General features: G+C 51.8%; 3 protein-coding genes across 23 annotated transcripts; 1 reads left to right on the plus strand and 2 right to left on the minus strand.

Annotated features, from left to right (window-relative positions):
• Nucleotides 1-360: 360 nt before the first annotated feature.
• On the minus strand, nucleotides 361-11,653 carry BAG6 (BAG cochaperone 6). 21 transcript variants are annotated; one of them, XM_054569077.1, is made up of 27 exons: nucleotides 11,417-11,653; nucleotides 10,988-11,126; nucleotides 10,674-10,794; nucleotides 9,461-9,578; nucleotides 9,144-9,340; nucleotides 8,868-8,921; nucleotides 8,650-8,724; nucleotides 7,394-7,632; nucleotides 6,757-6,886; nucleotides 6,053-6,250; nucleotides 5,580-5,829; nucleotides 5,149-5,253; nucleotides 4,931-5,038; nucleotides 4,698-4,810; nucleotides 4,526-4,613; nucleotides 4,065-4,348; nucleotides 3,364-3,649; nucleotides 3,029-3,198; nucleotides 2,788-2,841; nucleotides 2,558-2,660; nucleotides 2,352-2,476; nucleotides 2,035-2,181; nucleotides 1,882-1,941; nucleotides 1,634-1,777; nucleotides 1,452-1,559; nucleotides 831-977; nucleotides 361-533 (listed from the first exon to the last, which is right to left on the minus strand). In XM_054569077.1, the coding sequence occupies exons 3-27, from the start codon at nucleotides 10,779-10,781 to the stop codon at nucleotides 438-440; spliced, it is 3,507 nt and encodes a 1,168-aa protein (XP_054425052.1). In that variant the 5' UTR covers nucleotides 10,782-10,794; nucleotides 10,988-11,126; nucleotides 11,417-11,653; the 3' UTR covers nucleotides 361-437. The 21 variants fall into 21 exon arrangements, with proteins under 21 accessions (XP_054425052.1, XP_054425054.1, XP_054425051.1 ...); XM_054569079.1 differs by lacking the exon at nucleotides 11,417-11,653 and adding an exon at nucleotides 11,267-11,408 and having other exon boundaries at nucleotides 11,008-11,126; XM_054569076.1 differs by lacking the exon at nucleotides 11,417-11,653 and adding an exon at nucleotides 11,267-11,408.
• A 2,062-nt stretch (nucleotides 11,654-13,715) lies between these two features.
• Nucleotides 13,716-15,728, plus strand: APOM (apolipoprotein M). The gene is made up of 6 exons (XM_054569106.1): nucleotides 13,716-13,847; nucleotides 14,224-14,378; nucleotides 14,660-14,733; nucleotides 14,828-14,926; nucleotides 15,115-15,213; nucleotides 15,605-15,728. The coding sequence occupies exons 1-6, from the start codon at nucleotides 13,728-13,730 to the stop codon at nucleotides 15,628-15,630; spliced, it is 573 nt and encodes a 190-aa protein (XP_054425081.1). The 5' UTR covers nucleotides 13,716-13,727; the 3' UTR covers nucleotides 15,631-15,728.
• On the minus strand, nucleotides 15,263-18,396 carry CUNH6orf47 (chromosome unknown C6orf47 homolog). Its single transcript, XM_054569105.1, has one exon. It carries the CDS (start codon nucleotides 17,488-17,490, stop codon nucleotides 16,594-16,596), a length of 897 nt encoding a protein of 298 aa, XP_054425080.1. The 5' UTR covers nucleotides 17,491-18,396; the 3' UTR covers nucleotides 15,263-16,593.
• Between the last annotated feature and the right edge of the window lie 668 nt (nucleotides 18,397-19,064).

Here is a 19,064-nt window from a genome sequence, read left to right on the forward strand (position 1 = left end):
AGTAGGGGTCCTCCTAAGCACTTAATCTCGGTTGAGCTGCATGTGATACCACTGCATGGTTGTCACAGTGAGACTACTTTTAAGGCTGCTGCTGCTGCTGCTCAGGAATTAAATGGTTTTTTACTGAACCATTTGCGGGCCAAATCCTAGCATGCACCTGCAAACAGGTTCCTTCCACCTCTTATTTATCAGTAAAATGCTTCTGCATGAAAAACTGCAAATGGGCGACTATCCATAGTTGTCTGGTATAGCTGGGTTCTTAGGAATTACTGAATTTTCAGTAATTCCTAAGTAAAAATCAGAGAAGATTAAAGAGTTCAAACTACTTAATGAAGATGACTTAGAGACAAAAGAGCCAGGAAAATCTGACTTTTATTTCTTAAATACTGTAAGGGAAGAGGGGGGAAATGGTCCCCTGATGAGGGTGGGGCAAGGAGCTAGGGATCCTCAGCAAAGGCCCGGTGGGCATTAGGGAAGCGCTGGGGGCTGTAGTTGGGGTCTTCCTGCAGTCGCTTCTGTATATCAGCCCGGAGCTAGAAAGAGAGCAAGCAGGTTGGAGGGGCATTGGCCAAGCCCCTAGGATCCAGCAAGCACACAAGGCTATCCCTCAGTAGCTAACACTTCCCCACCAGCCACACAGTACCCAATAAGGCATCAAAGAGCCTTCCCAGATGCCGCTAGGGAAAAATATTTTAAAATACCAATGGTTATTTCTTAGCCGCTTACCAGCCCAGACTAACCAATTCATCTCTGAAGGAATCTGGGGAGAAGGAGCCCTAGCCCAACCCCTCCCGGTAGACCATCCCTATTCTGCTTTAAGGTGGGGACACCTGCTGCCTGTAGCTCTCCTGAACCTCTGGTGCCTCCAGGTCCCGGCTCAGGCTCTCAGGGCTCGTCAGGGGCCGAGCTCCGGCTGCCTTTGCTGCCCGGCTCACGGCCTCTGACAGAAGCAGCTGGGGGCCCTCACCCTGCATCGTCTGGGAGATGGGGTTGGGAGGAAAAAGAGGATCAACGTCAGATCCAGTGCCACCACCCAGGCTCACCCTTTCCATGAGTCAACCAGTCTCCATGCTAGGGGAAAGAAGGGAAATAGTCCACATGTGATTTTAACAGCAAAAATGCCTTCCTAATTTTGGTTGGTCAAAAACAGCATTTGAATGTGCTGGATTTGGTCTTCAAAACAAGAGGGGGAGCATTCAAAACTAGCTGGCAAGAGGAAGCCCACTGTAAGAAACAGCCCTGGTCATGTGGGGATTAGGCAACTGAGGGATGACAGGACTGCTGGCAAACAGACTGATGAGGCAACCATGAGCAAGTCTGAGCCCCAGGAAGGTTTCTTCATTAATTAGATGAGGGGGCTAAGCTACGAAAAATTCCATCCAGCTCAATTTGATTCTTAGTGTGATGGGAATTTGGATAAAGAGGAATCCTCAGAGCTGAGACAAACCAACCTTGCGTCTCTTGGCAGGCATTCCACTGAGGTAGGCGTCGCTCAGGGGAGGCTGCGGTTTCACCTTCCGCTGGCTCTGAATGTCCTGCTGGATGATAGGGACCCATTCCTGGGGAAGAAATTATTAGAAAGTAATCACCACAACTTTCAGCTGCCTTGGCCCACTGATCACCTGACACTTACTGGGGGAACTGCAGCTGCCCAAGGTTCTGTCTCAGCTGAAGCTCCATCCTGTTCATCTCGGGAGCCCCCCTCAGGGACAGGAGGTGGACGTCGGGACATAGCCTCTTCTGCTGTTGTTCCAGGGGCTGGGGAAGCATTCTCCCGCTGGGAGTCAGACAACAAGCAGGTTCAGAATTCTTGGCCACCAGAACCCTCCACCCCCAACCCTCTACTCTAACTTACGTGACCCCTCAACCTCTCCCTGGTACCTGAGGCTCAGGGGAAGTTCTTTCTGATCCCTGAATTTCCATTGGCTCCTCACAAAGTGGCTGTGAAATTGAACAGAGAACACAAAAGGCCTTTTCAAATCTCTCCAGCTCCCTCAAGTCCCCGATCCCACAGCCCGTCATCAAGTCCTTTACCTGTGGGGGATCCCCAACCCTGCGAACGTATCTGAGGATGGCATCAGGGCCTACTGGCATGTGCTCCAGGACCACCTGAAGCCTCAGTCCCATCATAGTGGTCAGCCAGCTCACCAAGGATGGGTTCACCCCACGAGACATGCGACGCTGAGGGGCAGAGAGCAGACTGGAACACAAAACCCTCAACCAGCGTTTCAAAGGTTTCAAAGGGTAAAGAATGGCAGTTTGGAGAAGAAAAATGAAAACTGCAGGATACCAAAGAGAGTGGAAACCTGGGAAAACAAAAGACTGGGGGCCCAGGACTAGGTGATGCTTACAATCCGGCCATTGATGACAGCAGCTAGCTCCATCTGCTGGCCCCCCAGGCAGTGCAGGTTCAGAGCAAGGCATTCAAACAGGCCCTGGTTACACAACTCCAGCAAACGGGCCCCAAATCCACTGTCTGTGGGCAAGGCACAAGGAGGGAGTGCTGGCATCCTGCAGCCCTACATGCCCCATTCCCCCTGACCCAGCCAGCCCTGACCTGTGCAATGCAGAACGTGAGCAGCAATGCTATTAAACTGCTCTTGGAGAAATTCCAGATTTGTCCGGATGATATCCACACCTGGCTGAACCTGCACCAAAGACTGAGAAACAAAACACACAGAGACCCAAAAATCAGGAACCCCGAGACACTGGGAGTCAATGAGGCAGTAGGAACAGAAGCTATCCAATCAGACCCAGGAGAGGATGGAATGGGGAAGGGTTACTCACAAAACTCTCCCGAACATATTCTTCTAGTCCAGTGATCAACGTGTGGGTTGCCATCTACAGAGGGAGAGGGTGGGGGATAGATGACAAAGATCTAGATTAAAACCCCAGCCCTCAAGATACTTCCCCCTCCATCCACAATAAGTCCATGGACAGTAATAGGTCTAGGTGACAGATACAGAGTCAGGAATGAAGAATTAAAAGTGAAAAAGCGCAGAGCTCTGAGGCCCAGCTCTTCATTTACCCGGATGTTACCAGGTGTGGGCTCCTGGCCACCCAGGTAGTGCTGATGGAAGAAGGATCGCAGCTGGGGCTGGAGCCGCTGCAGTGGCTGGAAATGGCCATGGAGAAGCATCACCACATCCACCATAGAGAAGTTCTGGCACAGCAGTGAGAGCAGGGCCCCAAAGAATCCTGTGGACAGGGGCAGAAGTTAGCAGTGGTCTTCATCACCTCACTGGCCCAACTACCCTCAGCCCATCATTCTTATCCCACCTTGGCAACACCTCTAAACACAGGTCATCTACCTTTCCCTGGCTGCCCTTTCCTGGAGAAGGCCAAGTCACCCCCACTGCTCACCAAGAGCGCCATCAGCCCCAGGCTCAAAGATGTTGCTGGACCCGCTGAGGCGCTGTATGAAAGCGGCAATGCTCTCACTGCTGCCAGCCCGAGCCCCGAGGGAGCCCAGTAGAGAGCTCAGCACTCCCTGCACCACTGAGGTAAAGAACTCCGGTGACAGGCTTTCAGGACCCAGGCCTCCAGGACTCCCTGTGCCACCAGAAGGGGACCCTGGTGGGGGTGTCGTCTGCTGCTCTGGGGCCGGAGGTGGGGGTGGTGGAGGAGGCGGAGGGGCCGTCTGTGTTGCCTGGCAAACAGAAAAGAGAGAGAGGAAAAAAAAAAAAAAACCAGAACAGAGGATGAGGCAAGAATGGGGACATAAAATGGCATCAGGAGGGTACAAACCAGAAAGCGTTTGGAAAGATGGGGAGCTCTATTCTGGTCAACATTTTTACAGCACAGTATGCATGAGTAGTTACTGAACAGCAGAGTTAGTCCAAGCAGCCACCTCTCTCCCTCTCAATGAGCTAGGTCCGAAAGCAGTGACACAAATGCTCTCTAAGCCCCATCTTCTTCATCTCCAAAATGGGGGGTTTAGAGTCAATGGTTCCTTCTCACTGACATGCCACCAGGCGCAGCACCCGTCACAATATAATGCCAATAAGGCACCAGGGCCTGGCTGGGCAAGGAGAGAAAGGGTGAAGAGCAAGCCGCTCACTCACCTGCAAGAAGTCAGTCATGCCCTGAAGAAACGCAGGGACCCCAGGCATTGCCACAGTGATGGTGGGAGAAGCCACACCAGGCCCTCCAGTGCCTGGCCCTGCAGGCCCTAGCAGGTTCCCCAGGAGCTGAGAGAACTGCAGATCAGAAGTGGAGGGTTGAGGGGGAGGGGGCTGGGTGGGCCCCCCAGGAGCAGGGCCAGCTGTGGTAGCTGTGTTGGTGGTGCCAGCACTGGCTGATGCAGTGGCAGGAGCTGAAGGTGGAGCCATTCCTGGGGTCCCCTGAGCTTTAAGAACCAAAATAAGCAAGTTAAAATCTCCATTCCAGTCTTCCAGCAGGAAGGCAAAAACAAAGGGACTGAATGAGGACTGGGAAGTACCCGTAAGGATGTCAGGGAGGGAGGATAAGCCTTCAGAGCCATGGAAATCTCTTAGGTTTGAGGCAGGGAAAAATGAGGACTCACCCACAAGGACAGGCTGCATAAGAAGCTGCCCCACAAGGCCGCTCACCATCTGGGCCAAAGATGTGTTGGTACCCAGACCAGCACCCTGCTGAGAATGGGAGGCTTTGAGCCCTGCCCTTCCCATGCTCCACCCTAGACACCTCCCCACCAAAACTCTCCCACACTTACTCACCAGAGTCCCCAAGACTGGGGGTCCCCCAGGATGGGAAGGCCGAGCCTGTGGAAGAGTGGGCCGGGCAATCACCACCCGGGTTGGAGCTGCCTGGAAGCCTGGCATCTGCTGTCCTGTGCATGGCACGAGAGAGACCACAGAAGGCTGAGGGCTGGGTCCATGCCCGCCAGCCGACAGCACCCGCCGCCATGGACCTTGGCCCCCCTCCCGGGCCTCCCTTTCCAGGTCATTACCTGCGGCCGCGGAGGCAACAGCTGCCACCATGGCCTGATGAGTGATCTGGTGGGCGACGGCGTGCATGAACTCAGGGGACAGGGAGGGCAGCTGGATGAGGGTGGAGCCTGGGGGGCGGGTCTGATGTAACCTTGAACCTGGACCCCTTCAACCCACCCAATCGGCCCTACCCCTTGTCTACCTAGAGTTCAGCCTGCTCTGACACCCTCACTCTTACCCAGGGTCTGGCCGTGACCAGGGGGTCCTAGAGGGCCAGTGGGAGCACTCGGAACTCCACCAGGCTGCGTGCCAGAATCTGGGCAGGAAGAAAGAGAGAGTGGCCCTGAGATACGCAGGGCCAAGGCCTGACTATACCCTCCAGAGATCAGTGTCCTTCAGGTCCTCACTCCCCACCCTGAATGCCTGTCTACCTTTCCCTCCATCTAGACAGGGAGAAAGTGCTCCCATTCTTATGTAAACAAATCTCCAAGAACAAGCAGTCCCTGCTGCCCCCAGACCAACACCCTGCTCCTCCCCCCACCCACACCAACTATACCTCCTTCTCCGGTTCCTGTGCTACCACCAGTGGCCCTCTCCCTGCCCACCCTCACACCTCAGCACCAACCCCTCCCCTTGTTGTGCTGCTCTTCTCTACTGATCCTAACTCACCTTGAATGTTCATGTGCATCATAACCACGGGTTCCACGCTCTGGTGGGAAATCCGGATGACCCTTGGGTGGCTGGTGGTTGGTAGGGGAGCTGGCCCTGGGGGCGGTGCCCCCTCAGTTGAGTCAATAGTGGCAGAAGAGGGAGCCAAGGATGAGGCCTGTCCAGGGCCAGCAGGAGATGCCTCTGCACTGTGAGTAGGTGGGGGTCGAGTCCCATTCCCAGTCATGGTCACAGTGGTCCCCACATTGATCTGGAGAGAACAAGATGAGTGGGGCAGAAATAAGGAAAACAGCAAGAGCCTAATCCACCAGAGTACTGCCCTATAACCTACGTCTGAAGTCTCCCTCACCCTTTGTCACTATGTGGTTCCAAAGCCTCCTCCCCTTTTAACCTCCTTCAAGTGCAATAGCCACCCTGGGTCATCCCACCAATAGCCCTCCATTCTTCCTCAGGCCAGATCAGCCTCAACCCACCTGGATGGGGATGGCTGCCTGCTGAAGCACCATGGGAGTGGTGTAGTGAGACATAGGACGGACCACATGCAGGTGTCGTGGAGGCGCACAGGCCAGATTACAGCGCAGATCAGAGAGAGCCACAAAAGTGTTGCCTAGCAGCCGCAGGCTCTCCCCCACCAAGTTGATCAAGCGCTGATCCTCTTCTCGACCCTCTTGCTGTAGCCCCAAGCCAAACACAGAAAGGCAGGGGGAAAAAAGAAAAAAACAAAAGGTAGAAACTATCAGGCTGGAATCCACCTCACTTCAGCAACCAAAGCAACACCACCTTCTGAAAATATCACATTCTCTAACCCTTTAGGTGTAACCTTGGAAGCTCCCACACAGACCAAATCTTTGCAAAACTCTATTGTATACATATAAAAAAACTCCCGTGTATACAGTAAAACAGACTCTACAGTGAAACAGTAAGTCATCGTCTAGTAATCTCTCTTACTTTATAAACTTGCTAAACAACTCAGGAGACTGAGCGGTGCAAAGACAATGCCTATTGCAAAGATTATCACCTATCCTGAAAGGGAGGAAAAGGTCACTTAATTATAACTCTAAGCAGAAATCATCACCTTGCAGACAACATGGTTTGTTTTCTTTGGGGCGGGGGGGTGATGTGTATGTCAGCCTGTTCCGTTTGGGGAGGACTGGAGTAAGGGGGTGAGCGGGCTCACATTATTGTTGTAATCTGTGCTGGCAGCGGCACCCAGAACCTCATAGTAGCGCTGCAGGAAGGGATGAAGGCGGCTCTCAAGCCGCTGGAGCTCCTGGAGCACCTCGACGTACTCCGCAGGGGAAGGATGGCTGTGGGCAACCCCAAAAGGCAGTGAGCCAAGGCTTTCCTCAGCTTCCCAACCTCACAGTTGCCAGGGACCACGTCTGCCATCTCTCCTTGGCCTCCCAGAACCCTAGCCCAATCCGTTCCTGGACTAGCAGAGCCTGGTCTTTACCCCCACCCATGGCAAAACAGGGAGAGAAAGATAAATTCCTTCCACCCTCTCCACTGTCACAACCCTGCACTTACAATGGTGAAACACTAACTCTAATAAAAGAGATGGGGCCTCTGTGAACTCAGGGGAGAGAATCTTGATCAGGAAGCACCATTTGGTTTTCCTTGCCCCAGGGAGAGCAGTGCATCTCAGCTGCTAGTCCTAACCTCCTTTACCTACTCCTGAGCCCCTCCATGCGACCAACACTAACCCTCCACGTAAGACCTCCAAGCAATCCTTCCTTCCCTATCACAATTCTCCTGGTCCTCATCCTTCACTTAGGATCCGAAATCCCCTCCCAAAGGTACCCCCCGTCTCTCACTTGGGAGCATTTGTCTCTGGGGCAGGTGTTGGTCCCGCGGGGGCTGTGCCAGAAGGGGTGAGCTCCGGGCTCTGGGCTGGGGCACGCTCCTCCACTTCTTCCGCCTCCATGGGCTCCCGAGGAGACACTACGTTTTCGACTGGTTCTGATGTCTGAGAGCTCAAGACTACTGGCTCTGGGGCCACAACTGGTGTCTGCGCAGCCGGCTGATTGTGCTGTGCTTGGGACCCCCCTCGACACTGAAGGTAGGGGAGAGTCAGGGTAGCAAAGGCAAGATGAGACTGCTACAGAAGATTACTCAGGTCAAAGGAGAATGAGTGGATAAGTGCTCTAACTCGGCTCCGTGAAGGCAAGGCTTTGCATCTCTATCTTTGACTCCCTAGCAACCAGTATGAGAGTTATGCAAATTAGGTGCATAATAAATATCTGAAATTCTCGCAAATGAATTAAGAAAAAATAGGGACTATGACTTCCTAACCTCCGTAAGAGAAGGCCATAGGTCACAGACACAGGACAAACTAATGAAATCAGGACATACCAGTACCAATTATCATAATTAAGAAATCTTTTTAGTGTTAAGCCCTGGCCAGGTAGCTCAGCTGATTAGAGCATCGTTCCAGTACACCAAGGTTGTGGGTTCAATCTACGATCAGGGCACATACAAATGCACAAATAAGTGTTTATGAAAGAGAGAAACAAATAGATGTTTCTCTCTTTCAAATTAAAAGAAAAACCCAAAAACCACAAAAGCCTTCTTTAATTGAAAAGAGATGCTACAAGCCCTGACTACTGTGACTCAGTTCACTGGGCATCTTCCTGCAAAGCGAAAGGTCACCAGTTTGATTCCCAGTCAGGGCACATGCCTGGATTGCAGGTTCAGCCCCCAGTCAGGGTATGTACAAGAGTACAAGGGGCAACAGATTGATGTCTCTCTCTCTCACATCGATGTTTCCCTTCTTTCCCCTCTCTCTAAAAATAAATGAATATGTTTTTTAAAAAAAGAGATGCCATGAGAGTTATCTGACAAATCTGAAACAAACTTCCCAGATACTGGACACCAAGAGGACTAGCAAGGACAAGATAGCCTCACATAAATACTATAGATACTTTTACCACCCAAAGAACGAAGACTGCAGGGAAGAAACCAGATTAGGAAGGAAACATCCAGTGAAATTTCCCAGTCATGCCTTCACCACCCCCCACCCCCCGCTGAGACAATGGGTAGGGAGGATGGAAAGACAGAGAAGACTACTTACCTCCATCCGGGATAGTAAAGTCTGTATATCCCTGATCATGTGCTGAGCCATCACCAGCCGTACTCGGGGTTCACTCTATAACAAAGAGAGAGAATATTACGGCAGGTCTGAGATGAAGGCAGGTCCCAGCATCTCCTCAGCCAAGTTCAATCCCACCTCATGGACTCCTTCTCCTTCTCCCAGATCCCCTTCCCTGACCTTCCCAGGCTCCGTGATACCTGAATCGGGGCCTGTTCCATGTTGATGTGAACATCCACAGCAGAGCCGTCACTCTGGGGAAAGGGTAAGGGAAGTTGCTCTGGGAGAAGCCAAAAACTAAGGCCCCCACATTTCCAACTCATTCTCTGGAGACCCACCCCTTTTCTCCTCAAGACTGAGGCCATTAGTAAACCACAGTGCCTTCTAAACCCAATCTAAACACTAAGCTCTCCCCGCTACCACAACCAAAATTATACTTCCCCACAAAAACCATCCCATGTGAAACACAAGCTTACAGGAAGATTGAAGGTTCCAACCATGACATAGCTGTTGGCATTCCGGTCATGAACAGAGGCCCCAGGCCCCCGAGTACCAAGTGTGGGTCCCCCACCATGGGTGGCTGAGGCAGACCCTGTCCCAGAAGAAGCCCCAGAAGGGAGCTGGGTCTGAGGAGGAGCACGTTCCACCAGGTGGATAACCTTTCCCCCAACATCTGCAAACAAACAAAAAAAAGATACACACCAAAGCATTTTATGATCAGGTAAACCCATGGTTTCAGCTCATTCCTCTGGACAGCTGCCTCAAACTCTGAACTGGCCCCCCACCCTCTTACTGTATTCCTGGAGCTTCTTATCATCCTGCAGAACCCGTCCCTGGTAGATGAGCCGTTGTTTCTCAGAGGGGATGCTGACAGAGGCAGCAATGTGCTCCTTAAATTCCTTTACATTCATCTGCAAAAAAAGGACACAAATAGGTATCAGCAAATGGAGGAAACAGGAAGGACAGAAGAGGGACAACTGACTTGTGGTGGTGAGGGGTAAAAACCATTCCATGAAAAAGTCTTGATTGTGAGATAATTACTGTGCAAAGCGTCAAACTAAGACAACTCTTGTCAAAATACAATAAACATAATGAAGTTCAGCTCTAGGCCTAGAAAAAAATTACGTGGCTGAGAAACAGAAAAGCCAGCTGATAGTCCCTTCACTCCCCTCTGCCTGGCTCCCAAGGGAATGTGTGTCTAAAGATATCAGTGACAGCTCTCCAAACACAAAACGATACAACTCCAGTCTCAAGATAAAAGCAATGACAAGAAAGATGGGGTGGGCAATCAGGTTAAGGAAGGAGGACGCCACCAAGAAGAGAATGAAAAAGAGAAAAATATTTTTCCTAACTAGATAAACGACTATTGGGAAAATTCAGGCTGTTTACACGTATCTAATCACAAAAGCCTATATGGTTTTCTGAAATATATGTAATGTCACATTTTAAAAACCATGGGCAAACCCCTCACAATTTTGTCTCCCGTTATTAGAGGAGTAATGACATAGCCGTGTCCATGCTGTCAAGCTCGAAAGATTCATATTATGCCACAAAAATTAGTAACTCCACTCAACAGTCTATCAGGCCTCTACCTACAATTACCAGCTCTGATTTCTCACCTTTAAAAACACAGTATAGATCTGAACAATTTCTGTCTTTAAAACGCACTTGTGTTTGGGGTCTGCATGTTCTGTTTTCCCCTCCCAGAGGCAGGAACCATGTTTATCCCTTTGAGCTGGGGTTCACTTATCCAATCGTAACAGCATAAAGATTCCCTCCTTCCTCCATATTCGCCTCTGCATTGAGTTCTACTGAGGTGGAGGAAGGTAGAACAGATCTACCTTATTCAAATCTACCTTCTTGCTCCACAATATCAGAAAATTTTCTGCCTAGAACATGAACAAAGGAATCAATGAAAGAAAATTGAAGACCAGAAAATCTTCTCCCAGGCTAAGGGGCCTACAAGAGGAGTTAATGGGTGTCTTCCAGAAGTACTGGGGTCTCACCTGGGCCCCCACAATAAAAGTCCGAGTCTGAGAGTCGAGGGTCTTCACCAGCACCTCCAGGTTTTCAGGGTCCTCCACAGTGTTACTGGTACTATTATTGGGCTCCATGGTCTACAGATTTCTAAGGAAGAATGGAGGGAGAGAGGCCCACTGTCGCCCAGAGCAGATTTTATATACCCAGAAGCCTCCCCGGCCCGAGTCTCCGCCCCAATACCTAAAGAGTTTCTCCCACACAAGCACACACCCACACCCGCCCCCATCCCCCTTCTGATTCCGGGGCACACGGAAAGAAACACAAAGGGCAGGAGACCGACGGCAAAGGAAGTTGGGCGACCGGAGGTGGGAGGGGCTCCACGATGCCAATCACAAGATAGGGTCAGTCGGGCTGGGAAGCAGGGAAGGAAGCACGATTCCAGTGTCATCACCGGTCGCGATAGAAGGGCCCCAGAAACCCTGGAACAATGCGAGAAGCGGGGGGTGGGGGTGGGGAATCGCACTACACTCTGCGGAGAAAATGGTTTCGCGCACGCGCGCCACACCACGGCTATTGAGCCCCACTAAGTCACGACAAACCCAAAATGACGGACACTCACGGGGGGCCAGACCGGCTAACTGACTGCCCCCCTCCTCTGCCTTCTTTCGGGGCTCCAGCAGAGCGTCGCAATCAACACACACCAACTACACGCAGCACCACCCTGCAGCTCCACCCACGACTTCCCCATGGTGCCATCACTTCCGGTCACCTCCAAGCTGCCACCGACGGCCACTTCCGTTTCCCTGACAGTATTTGGAGAACGCGAGGCGGAACTTCCGGCTCCCCCCAGGTTCCCAAGCTTCACTTTCGTGGGGCACAAGAAAGTCCGCGGCCCCAAACAGTGAGTTTCGGAGGACGAGACGGGCCGGGGCCGGCCTAGATGGGAGGGAGCCGAGCACCCCGAAGAGCCGCCGCTGCCGCCGTCGCCCCGGGGACCGTACTGCGTCTGCGTGCGTCGTATTACGCATGCGTACACACTTAGACACCGCCCCACCCTCGCTGGCGCGGTTTATTTCTCCTGTGGGTGAGCTTGTGTAAGAAGTTGAGGTGGCCACTATAAATGCCTGGAAAATAAGTAGTAGATGGGACTGTATGACTGCTTCAGGAGGCTTTGGACGGTTGTATGGCTCTTGGAGTTTGGGGACTGGTGATTGCGCCTCGTTAATCTATATTGAAGTCTCGGCCGGCAGAGACTTTGAGGTGGTACTGTCCTGGCCACCTAAAATGCCGTCTTCCTCTCACTCGCCCTCGCTGCTCCAGTCTTTCGGCGCCTCCGGAAGTCACCCCTTGCTATGATTGGAGCTGGTTCGCGAGCTGTCTTTGCGTGCGGTTGCGCCTGCTCTCGGTTTTGTCCGACGGGCATTTTGCATAGTGTGGGCGCCACGTCCTTCACCCGCGTTGCGCGGCCGTAGTGACACGCCCTGTTTTTGAGAAGCTAAGGATTTACTACCTTCCAGGACTTGTCAAAAAAAAGGTTGCTTCCGAGTTTGGGAATTGGGAGCAAATGAAATCCGACCTGACCGAAACACAGGGCTCTGACCGTGGGGAATTGAAGGGACCGCCGAAGTGCTTCCGCAGGCTGGGGCGCTGCTCTCTTCCACCCCCACCCTCGGCCCGCTACGCTGTTACTCATCTACCAAGACCCATCTACCAAGACCCATCACTGCTCTGGTGCCCAGCCTTTCTGGGATTCTTTGTTTATACCCAGGTCCCAGGATTTCTTCAGTTAAGAGTTCTAATACGCACCTGTTCAGTAAGCGTTTAGTTTATGCCAGCCAGTTTCCTAGGGGTTCTACGTACTGTCATATTTAAAAGCCTTTCAACATCTAAGTCATTACATATAATTACTCTATATTAGTACACCTAGCGAACTAACAAATCCAGGCCTACCAGACTCATCTGGGTCAAGCACTTCTACCTTACTGCCCCAGAAAATTTTTTAGTTTTTTATTATATACCCTAAATTGTAAGTCTCACCTCTCAGGACAAATCTTCCCTGCCCCGCCCCAGCAGTCTGTGAGGTGTAAATAATTACAAGGAAGCTGCATCTTTCATTGGAAAGGAAGCTCCACACACTTGGCACTATCCAATGACTGTCTCTTGACAATTCTTTCCTTACCTTCAATTGTGAGAAAGTACTGCCCACTGGAAACTGTAAGCGCTGTACAAACCTTATTAATTTCAGCGAATATTTATTTAGCTTTGTAATGTGTAGGCCTTTGCAAAGGGCTTTATATGCATTATCTCTTAATCCTGAGATTATGATTTGCTCAGAGGTGAAAAAAACAGGTATAGAGATCGTCTAATAAGTAGTAAGTAGAGTTAGCGTTTGGAATCACTCTGCCGGTCTATCCTCTTTAATAAGTCTCTTATTCCTAATAATAAACATTGAGTGAATGGACTATGTGTCAGTGAGTTTTTCTTCCTGGTGTACATATTGTTTCCCCAATTATAAACTTCAGAGAAAAAGGCCACTTACCAGCCATTTCCCAGCACCTAGTTCATATCTGTTCTAATGCACTTAATCAGGTTGTATTGCAATGATTTTTTCACACAACTAGTTTTCCTTAGTCTGAATTCTTCTAGGCCAGGGCTGTGCCTTAATCATTTCTATGTCCCAGGGCTTAGCCGGTTCCTGGCAAATAGCTGGAACTCAAAACAGTTTGTTAAGTGAGTAAATGAATCAATGTACCTCACTTCAATGCTGCATGATACAGTAGATATCTAGTTCAGATCAACACCACAGGCTCTACCTGGAGGGCTCAGCTTTCCTGACAATTCCCAGGAGACCCTGGAAATGCCAGGGTGTATTATGGAATGGCTGCATCTAGAAGAGGGGGAGGAAGGGTCAAACACTGTAAGTAACCTATGTTTGGAAAACAAGGTTGAAGTTACTCATTAGCGGGTGAAAGGGTCAAGGGTCAAGGCAAGGGGGCTGGATGCAGAGTGGACTGAGCAGCCAGCAGGGGAGGACAGTTAAGGCACCAGCCACTCCACAAAGAGCACCAGCTCCCTGTTGCATGAAGATGTTTCATCAAATTTGGGCAGCTCTGCTTTATCTCTATGGAATTCTCCTTAAAGCCATCTACCAGTGCCCTGAGCACAGTCAACTGACAATTCAGGGAGTGGATGGAAAAGAGGTATGGACTGAGAATGGGGGAAGCTTCCAGAAGGGGTTCTGAGGGACTTGAGTGGGTGGCCTAGAATGACCAGAAGCCACCCTTGGAAAGGGAAGAAAGAGAGTGTGAGTATTGTGAAGATGAAAGTAAGGACAAGTAAAAAAATATTAGTACTGTGGCTATCAATGTAGAAACATGGTAGAATTGGGGGCAGGAAGTTACTCAGGTTGTTGAACACAGGCAAAAAGGAAGTCATTTAATGACTGTCATAGATTCAAGCCCCAGCTAGAAAAAGGCAGCCAATAGCTCCAACCCTAAGTCTTGCTATTTTGACAGAGGTTGGATGGATTCTATAGTGGGATCCACCCTCTTATGTTCCCCCTTCTTGTCTCTCCAGTTCCCAGAGCACTACATGGGCCAGTGGTACTTCATTGCAGGGGCAGCTCCCACCAACGAAGAGTTGGCAACCTTTGACCCTGTGGACAACATTGTCTTCAACATGGCTGTGGGCTCTGCCCCAACGCAGCTCCAGCTTCATGCTACCATTCGCACGTGAGTGATGAAGGGGCAGAGGCACCAATAAGTACAGTCTCTGCCCAAAGTGTGAGCACCTACCCACAAAGAGCTGGGTTCTTTTGCATATCCAGTTCTTGGCCCACCTGAGCTCATAGGCTCTACTGGTTTCCCTCTGGAGAAAGATGGGCCTAACCATCCCTTGTTAGCTTGAAATCCAAGGCAACCTGGGCTTCAAGAAGGAATGAGAGAATAAACAAACTTGGTACTGTGTATCTGAGGTGTCACTCAGTCTTTCCTTGCCACCGCCACCTCTGCAGGAAAAATGGGTCCTGTGTGCCCCGGGAATGGATCTACCACCTGATTGAGGGGAGCACAGATCTCAGAACTGAAGGTTGGTTCTCTCCAGCCCTCCCTCTCCCCAATCCCCTGGCTTGCTTGGTTTTGCATCTCTGTCCTCACACTTCCCCCTCAACCCATCCTGACAGGCCGCCCTGACATGAAGACCAAGCTCTTCTCCAGCTCATGCCCAGATGGAATCATGCTGAAGGAGATGGGCCAGGGTTACCAGCGCTTCCTCCTCTACAGTGAGTGAGGCAGCAAGGCAGGATGGGTTGGAAGGAAACACAGGAGGGGCAGGAAAGCCCCTCACTCTGGGCCCTGTATTCAGTCACCAAGCTGTCGGAGGAAGGGCTGGGTGCTTCCAGGAGGTCTGCAGCAGTGGCGGGAGCTAAGCAGAGCTTTTGATGAGCCTGGCCCTGATGTGCCCTTCCAGATCGCTCACCACACCCTCCTGAGAAGTGTGTGGAGGAATTCCACTCCCTGACCTCCTGCCTGGACTCCAAGTCCTTCTTACTGACTCCCAGGAAACAAGGTGAGGGGGTAAAGTCCCACAGAAGAGAACTAGGACTCACCAAGTCTTCTGTGGGTGCTGGATGAAAGGGACTCAAGTGATGTCACCAGAGGGCAGGACCAAAGACTGACATCATCAGATTGGCTGTGTTCACACCTCCATTTGTGTCATAGGTTGTGATGGCACCAGGCGGAGCCAGGATGGGCTGTGGGCTACTAAAGAGAGGTTTCTGGGTTTGCAGAGGATAAAGTGCGCAGAGAGTCAAACATGGGAAGGGAAATAGGCCTCAGGGACCCCTTCTTTGACAGGGGAAGAATGAGAGAATGCATTCTCTTCCACCTATTACTAGCAACCTTGCTTCTCTTCCTTGATTTCCTTCCTTTCCATCCTCTTTTCTCCCTCCTTCCACCAGGAGTCTGTAAGCAATCCAGTAACTGACCTGTGGCTACATCTGTGCCCCCAGATGGATTCAGTGGGAGCTAAGGTAGTGGTGGGGGAGAAGAGAAGCTGAAGAATCCTTTTCAATAGTAATAAAGGTTATTTTTCAATCCTCATCTCACATTGGGGTTTGTCTCCAGACATCAGTCCGACTCCAATTTCCAATCTCCCCCTGAACCTTCTATCACCTAAACCCTGAACTGGACGGTGTCAGGAAGGACACTGAGTGGCAGTAACTCACTTTGTAATAGTATATTTAGGATTCGGTGTGACATTTTGATTTATTGCTGAGTGAGCAACCTCTAACCCCTGCCTGGGAACTGCAAGCTCCAACGCTTCCCCACACTGCCTGTCTGGGCTGCCAGAGCCTGAGCCGGCCCTCCTGCCACTACTGCCTGCACCATCCCCACTCCCTCTGGCTCCCAGGAACACCCACATCATCTCTGCAGGCTCCCTGTCACTTGTGCACCCCATCCAGACCCCAAATCTAACCACCCAGCAGCCCCTCTTCCCTAGATGTCCCAAGATCCAAGGGACCCCTTGGTCTCCCAACCACCCTCTTACCCCAGCAAGAGTTCTGTCTGTCCCTGGGGAGTCTTGAGAGGTAGAAAGGACCCTTTAGTCTTTATTCTCCACCACCACGTTTTTTGTTTTTTTTTTTTGCTTTTATAAAGTGAAGATGGGGGAAAAAAAGGAAGGTGGGAGAAACGTGTAAAATCAAAATAACAACAGCTGGTGAATACAAAGGCCATGCCCCAACTGTCCATAAACCTGAACAGCTGTTTTCTCCTGTGGGTGAGATGGGGACCTGTATCCTCATACTCTGGGGTTTCTTCCCTATCCCTGAGGTCCCTGTGCTTACAGTCTGGGTCATGCCCCCTACTCTCCTCCTAATGGCCACAGTCTTCACTCTTGCTCTTATCCCACTGAGTGGGGAGTCCTGGGTCACACCCGACTCTGAGGTCATAGCCCCTTTCCTGGGTCTCCCCTCTGATCCTTACTCTCCCGCCCCAACTTCTCACCCTCCAAGTCAGCGTCCTCCTCATCCCCACTGGACTCCCGGAGGCTGACAGCCAGCACCAGGGCCTGTAGGAGACCAAAGAGGCAGGCGAAGTGCAGGGGGTGAGCAGTAAGTAGGCTCAGCACAGCATGGAGCCCATGCAGAGCAGCCAGGAAAGACAGCAGCCCATGCAGCCAGAGGCCCAGTGGCCCACTCAGGCCCAATGCGTTCAAGGCTGCCCGCAGTGGCCGTGAACACAGCCCCAGCAGGGCTGAGACCAGTAGCTCCAGCAAGTGAAGGGTCAGGTTGGTGGAGATTTGCAGACACTCCTCTGGGGCACCCAGGTATTGCGAGGGAGCCCCTGCTCCCCTACTTGGTTCCCTCCGCAGCCAGCCCAGCAGTTTCTGCTGCCCCCGCCAGCTGGGCTTCTCCACTGGCGTTTCAGGCCCAGGGGAGTTCAGTCCCCCTTCTGGGGACACTCCAGATTTCCTGGTGCCACCTGAATCCACAGGATCCCATCCCAGCTTGGGAATGGCCTCCGCAGCCTCCAGTCTTCCAGACTCTTGAGTGCTGGCACTAGTCTTGACCCCCTTGAAGGAATCCATTCTTCTGCTCCCCAGTGGCTCAACATGGGGCTCCCTGATTGGTTCTGGAGAAGCCCCAGATCTCCTCCAGGCTCCTGAGTCCTTTGTCTTGGGAGGCCCCGTATCTCCCATGGTTTCTGGGGCACTGTCCCAGTCACTCCCTGAATTCTCAGAGGAACTGTTCACCTGTCTGGGTTCTGCGGTGGGCAGGTCAGGCCCGGGTTTCTGACGGCCCCAAGGGCGAGGTATCCAGCCACCAAGCCGTCGGAGGAACATAGCTGGAGCGCGTAACGAGCCCCCAAATTCTGGGGCGCTTCCTGGCACTGCTCAGGTTTGAGGGTCTCCTCAGAAGACAGTTTGTTCAGGCTCAGAAGAGCAGGTATCTGCTTGGTGAGTCGTACTCTGAATTCAGAAGTGGCTACCGACTTCCCTGAATGGTCAAGAAGCCTCCAGTAGGGCAGGTGGCTTGTTTCCTTTTCAGTGTTGAGATAAAGAGAGGAGGCACATCCAAATTCATTCACCAACACCACCCCACACACGAGATTACAAGAGTCTCAGGATCTGATACGGTTCCGGTCACCCCGACAGTGTCCTCCCTGTTTCCGGGTTTCCTTCCCAGCCAAGTACACCGAGTTTCACTCACCAAGGCCACGCCCCAAGGTGTCCCAAAAATTGGGGAGGCGGTGCTCCATCCATGAAGGAAGGAAGGAAGGAAGGTAGGTAGGAAGGTCGCCCCGTCCTAGGTGCTCCCGATGTGGGAGGTCCTGAGCTGCTGGCTTAAAGGACCTCAGTAATAGGAAGCCTCGTATTGGAGGGTGGGGGGAAGGGTCCGGCGAACTCCAGCCAGCAGGTACGTCCCTTGAATTTAGATGGCTATGAATCTTTACAAAGCAGCCGGATGTGCCCCCCAAGCACGCAGCTGAGACGCGACCTCCAAAGGGTCGGGCTAGAGATGTCCTCAGAGATCCCAGTCGCGAGGCAAAGCGCCGGGACCCAGGCGTTCGAGTGCTGCTGCTGTGGCTGCGGCCTCACGGAGCCGCCCGCCGAAGCAACCAAGTCCGGAAGCAGCTGCACAGGGGCTGGAAGGCCAGTAAGGGCGGAGCCAGCAACTCACAGGAAGGACTCTGCGGATGGCCCGCCCCTCGCGTCATTAGTACGTAACCTGCTGACCTCAGCGGCCCCCAAGGCCTGTTTATCAACTTAGCCCTCCATTTTCGTCGCCCAGAAGCCCTCGGGGCCGCCAGGGCTACCCCGAACTCACCTACCCGCTTAGTCCCGTGCCTTGGGTTCTTCCCTCGACCCTCCACCACTCGTCTTCATGTCTATGACTTAAAGAAAGGGTTTTTCGGAAACGAGACCTCTGACTTAGTACTTGAGAAGCTATTCCCTGCTAAGTTTACTTCCTGAGATTGCCAACAGTGAGCTCTTCATTTGCCTGGCACTGGTGTGAGGAGCATAAAATGAGAGAAGTATGGGAAAAACAAGTATAGACATATAGATGTGCTTCCTGCCTTCAGGAGTTTTCATGTAGTGAAATATAAACCTCGGCTTAAAGTTTAGATTTGGGAGTTCTGGTGCCATTAGCTAACAGAATACAAGCTGGGTAATCTTTGACTTTGCCACCACACTGGCTTCTTCCTACAGGACCCTACCCATTCTCACCACCCCTGTGAGCCTGCCCTGCCTCCCCCTATTACTGTGCACTGTTTGACCATATGGCTGTCTCCTCCTGCAGGTGGGAGCAACTTGAAGGTTGGGAATGTCTCCTAGTTCTGTTCTTAGCGCCTAATATACAACTTTTGAATTAGCTGAAGCAATCAGGGAAGACAGTCCCTTGGGGAGGTGAGACT

Source organism: Pteronotus mesoamericanus, unplaced genomic scaffold (assembly GCF_021234165.1).
Source record: "Pteronotus mesoamericanus isolate MK-2021 breed Mesoamerican mustached bat unplaced genomic scaffold, CSHL_Meso_final contig_20, whole genome shotgun sequence".
Classification (NCBI taxonomy): domain Eukaryota; kingdom Metazoa; phylum Chordata; class Mammalia; order Chiroptera; family Mormoopidae; genus Pteronotus; species Pteronotus mesoamericanus.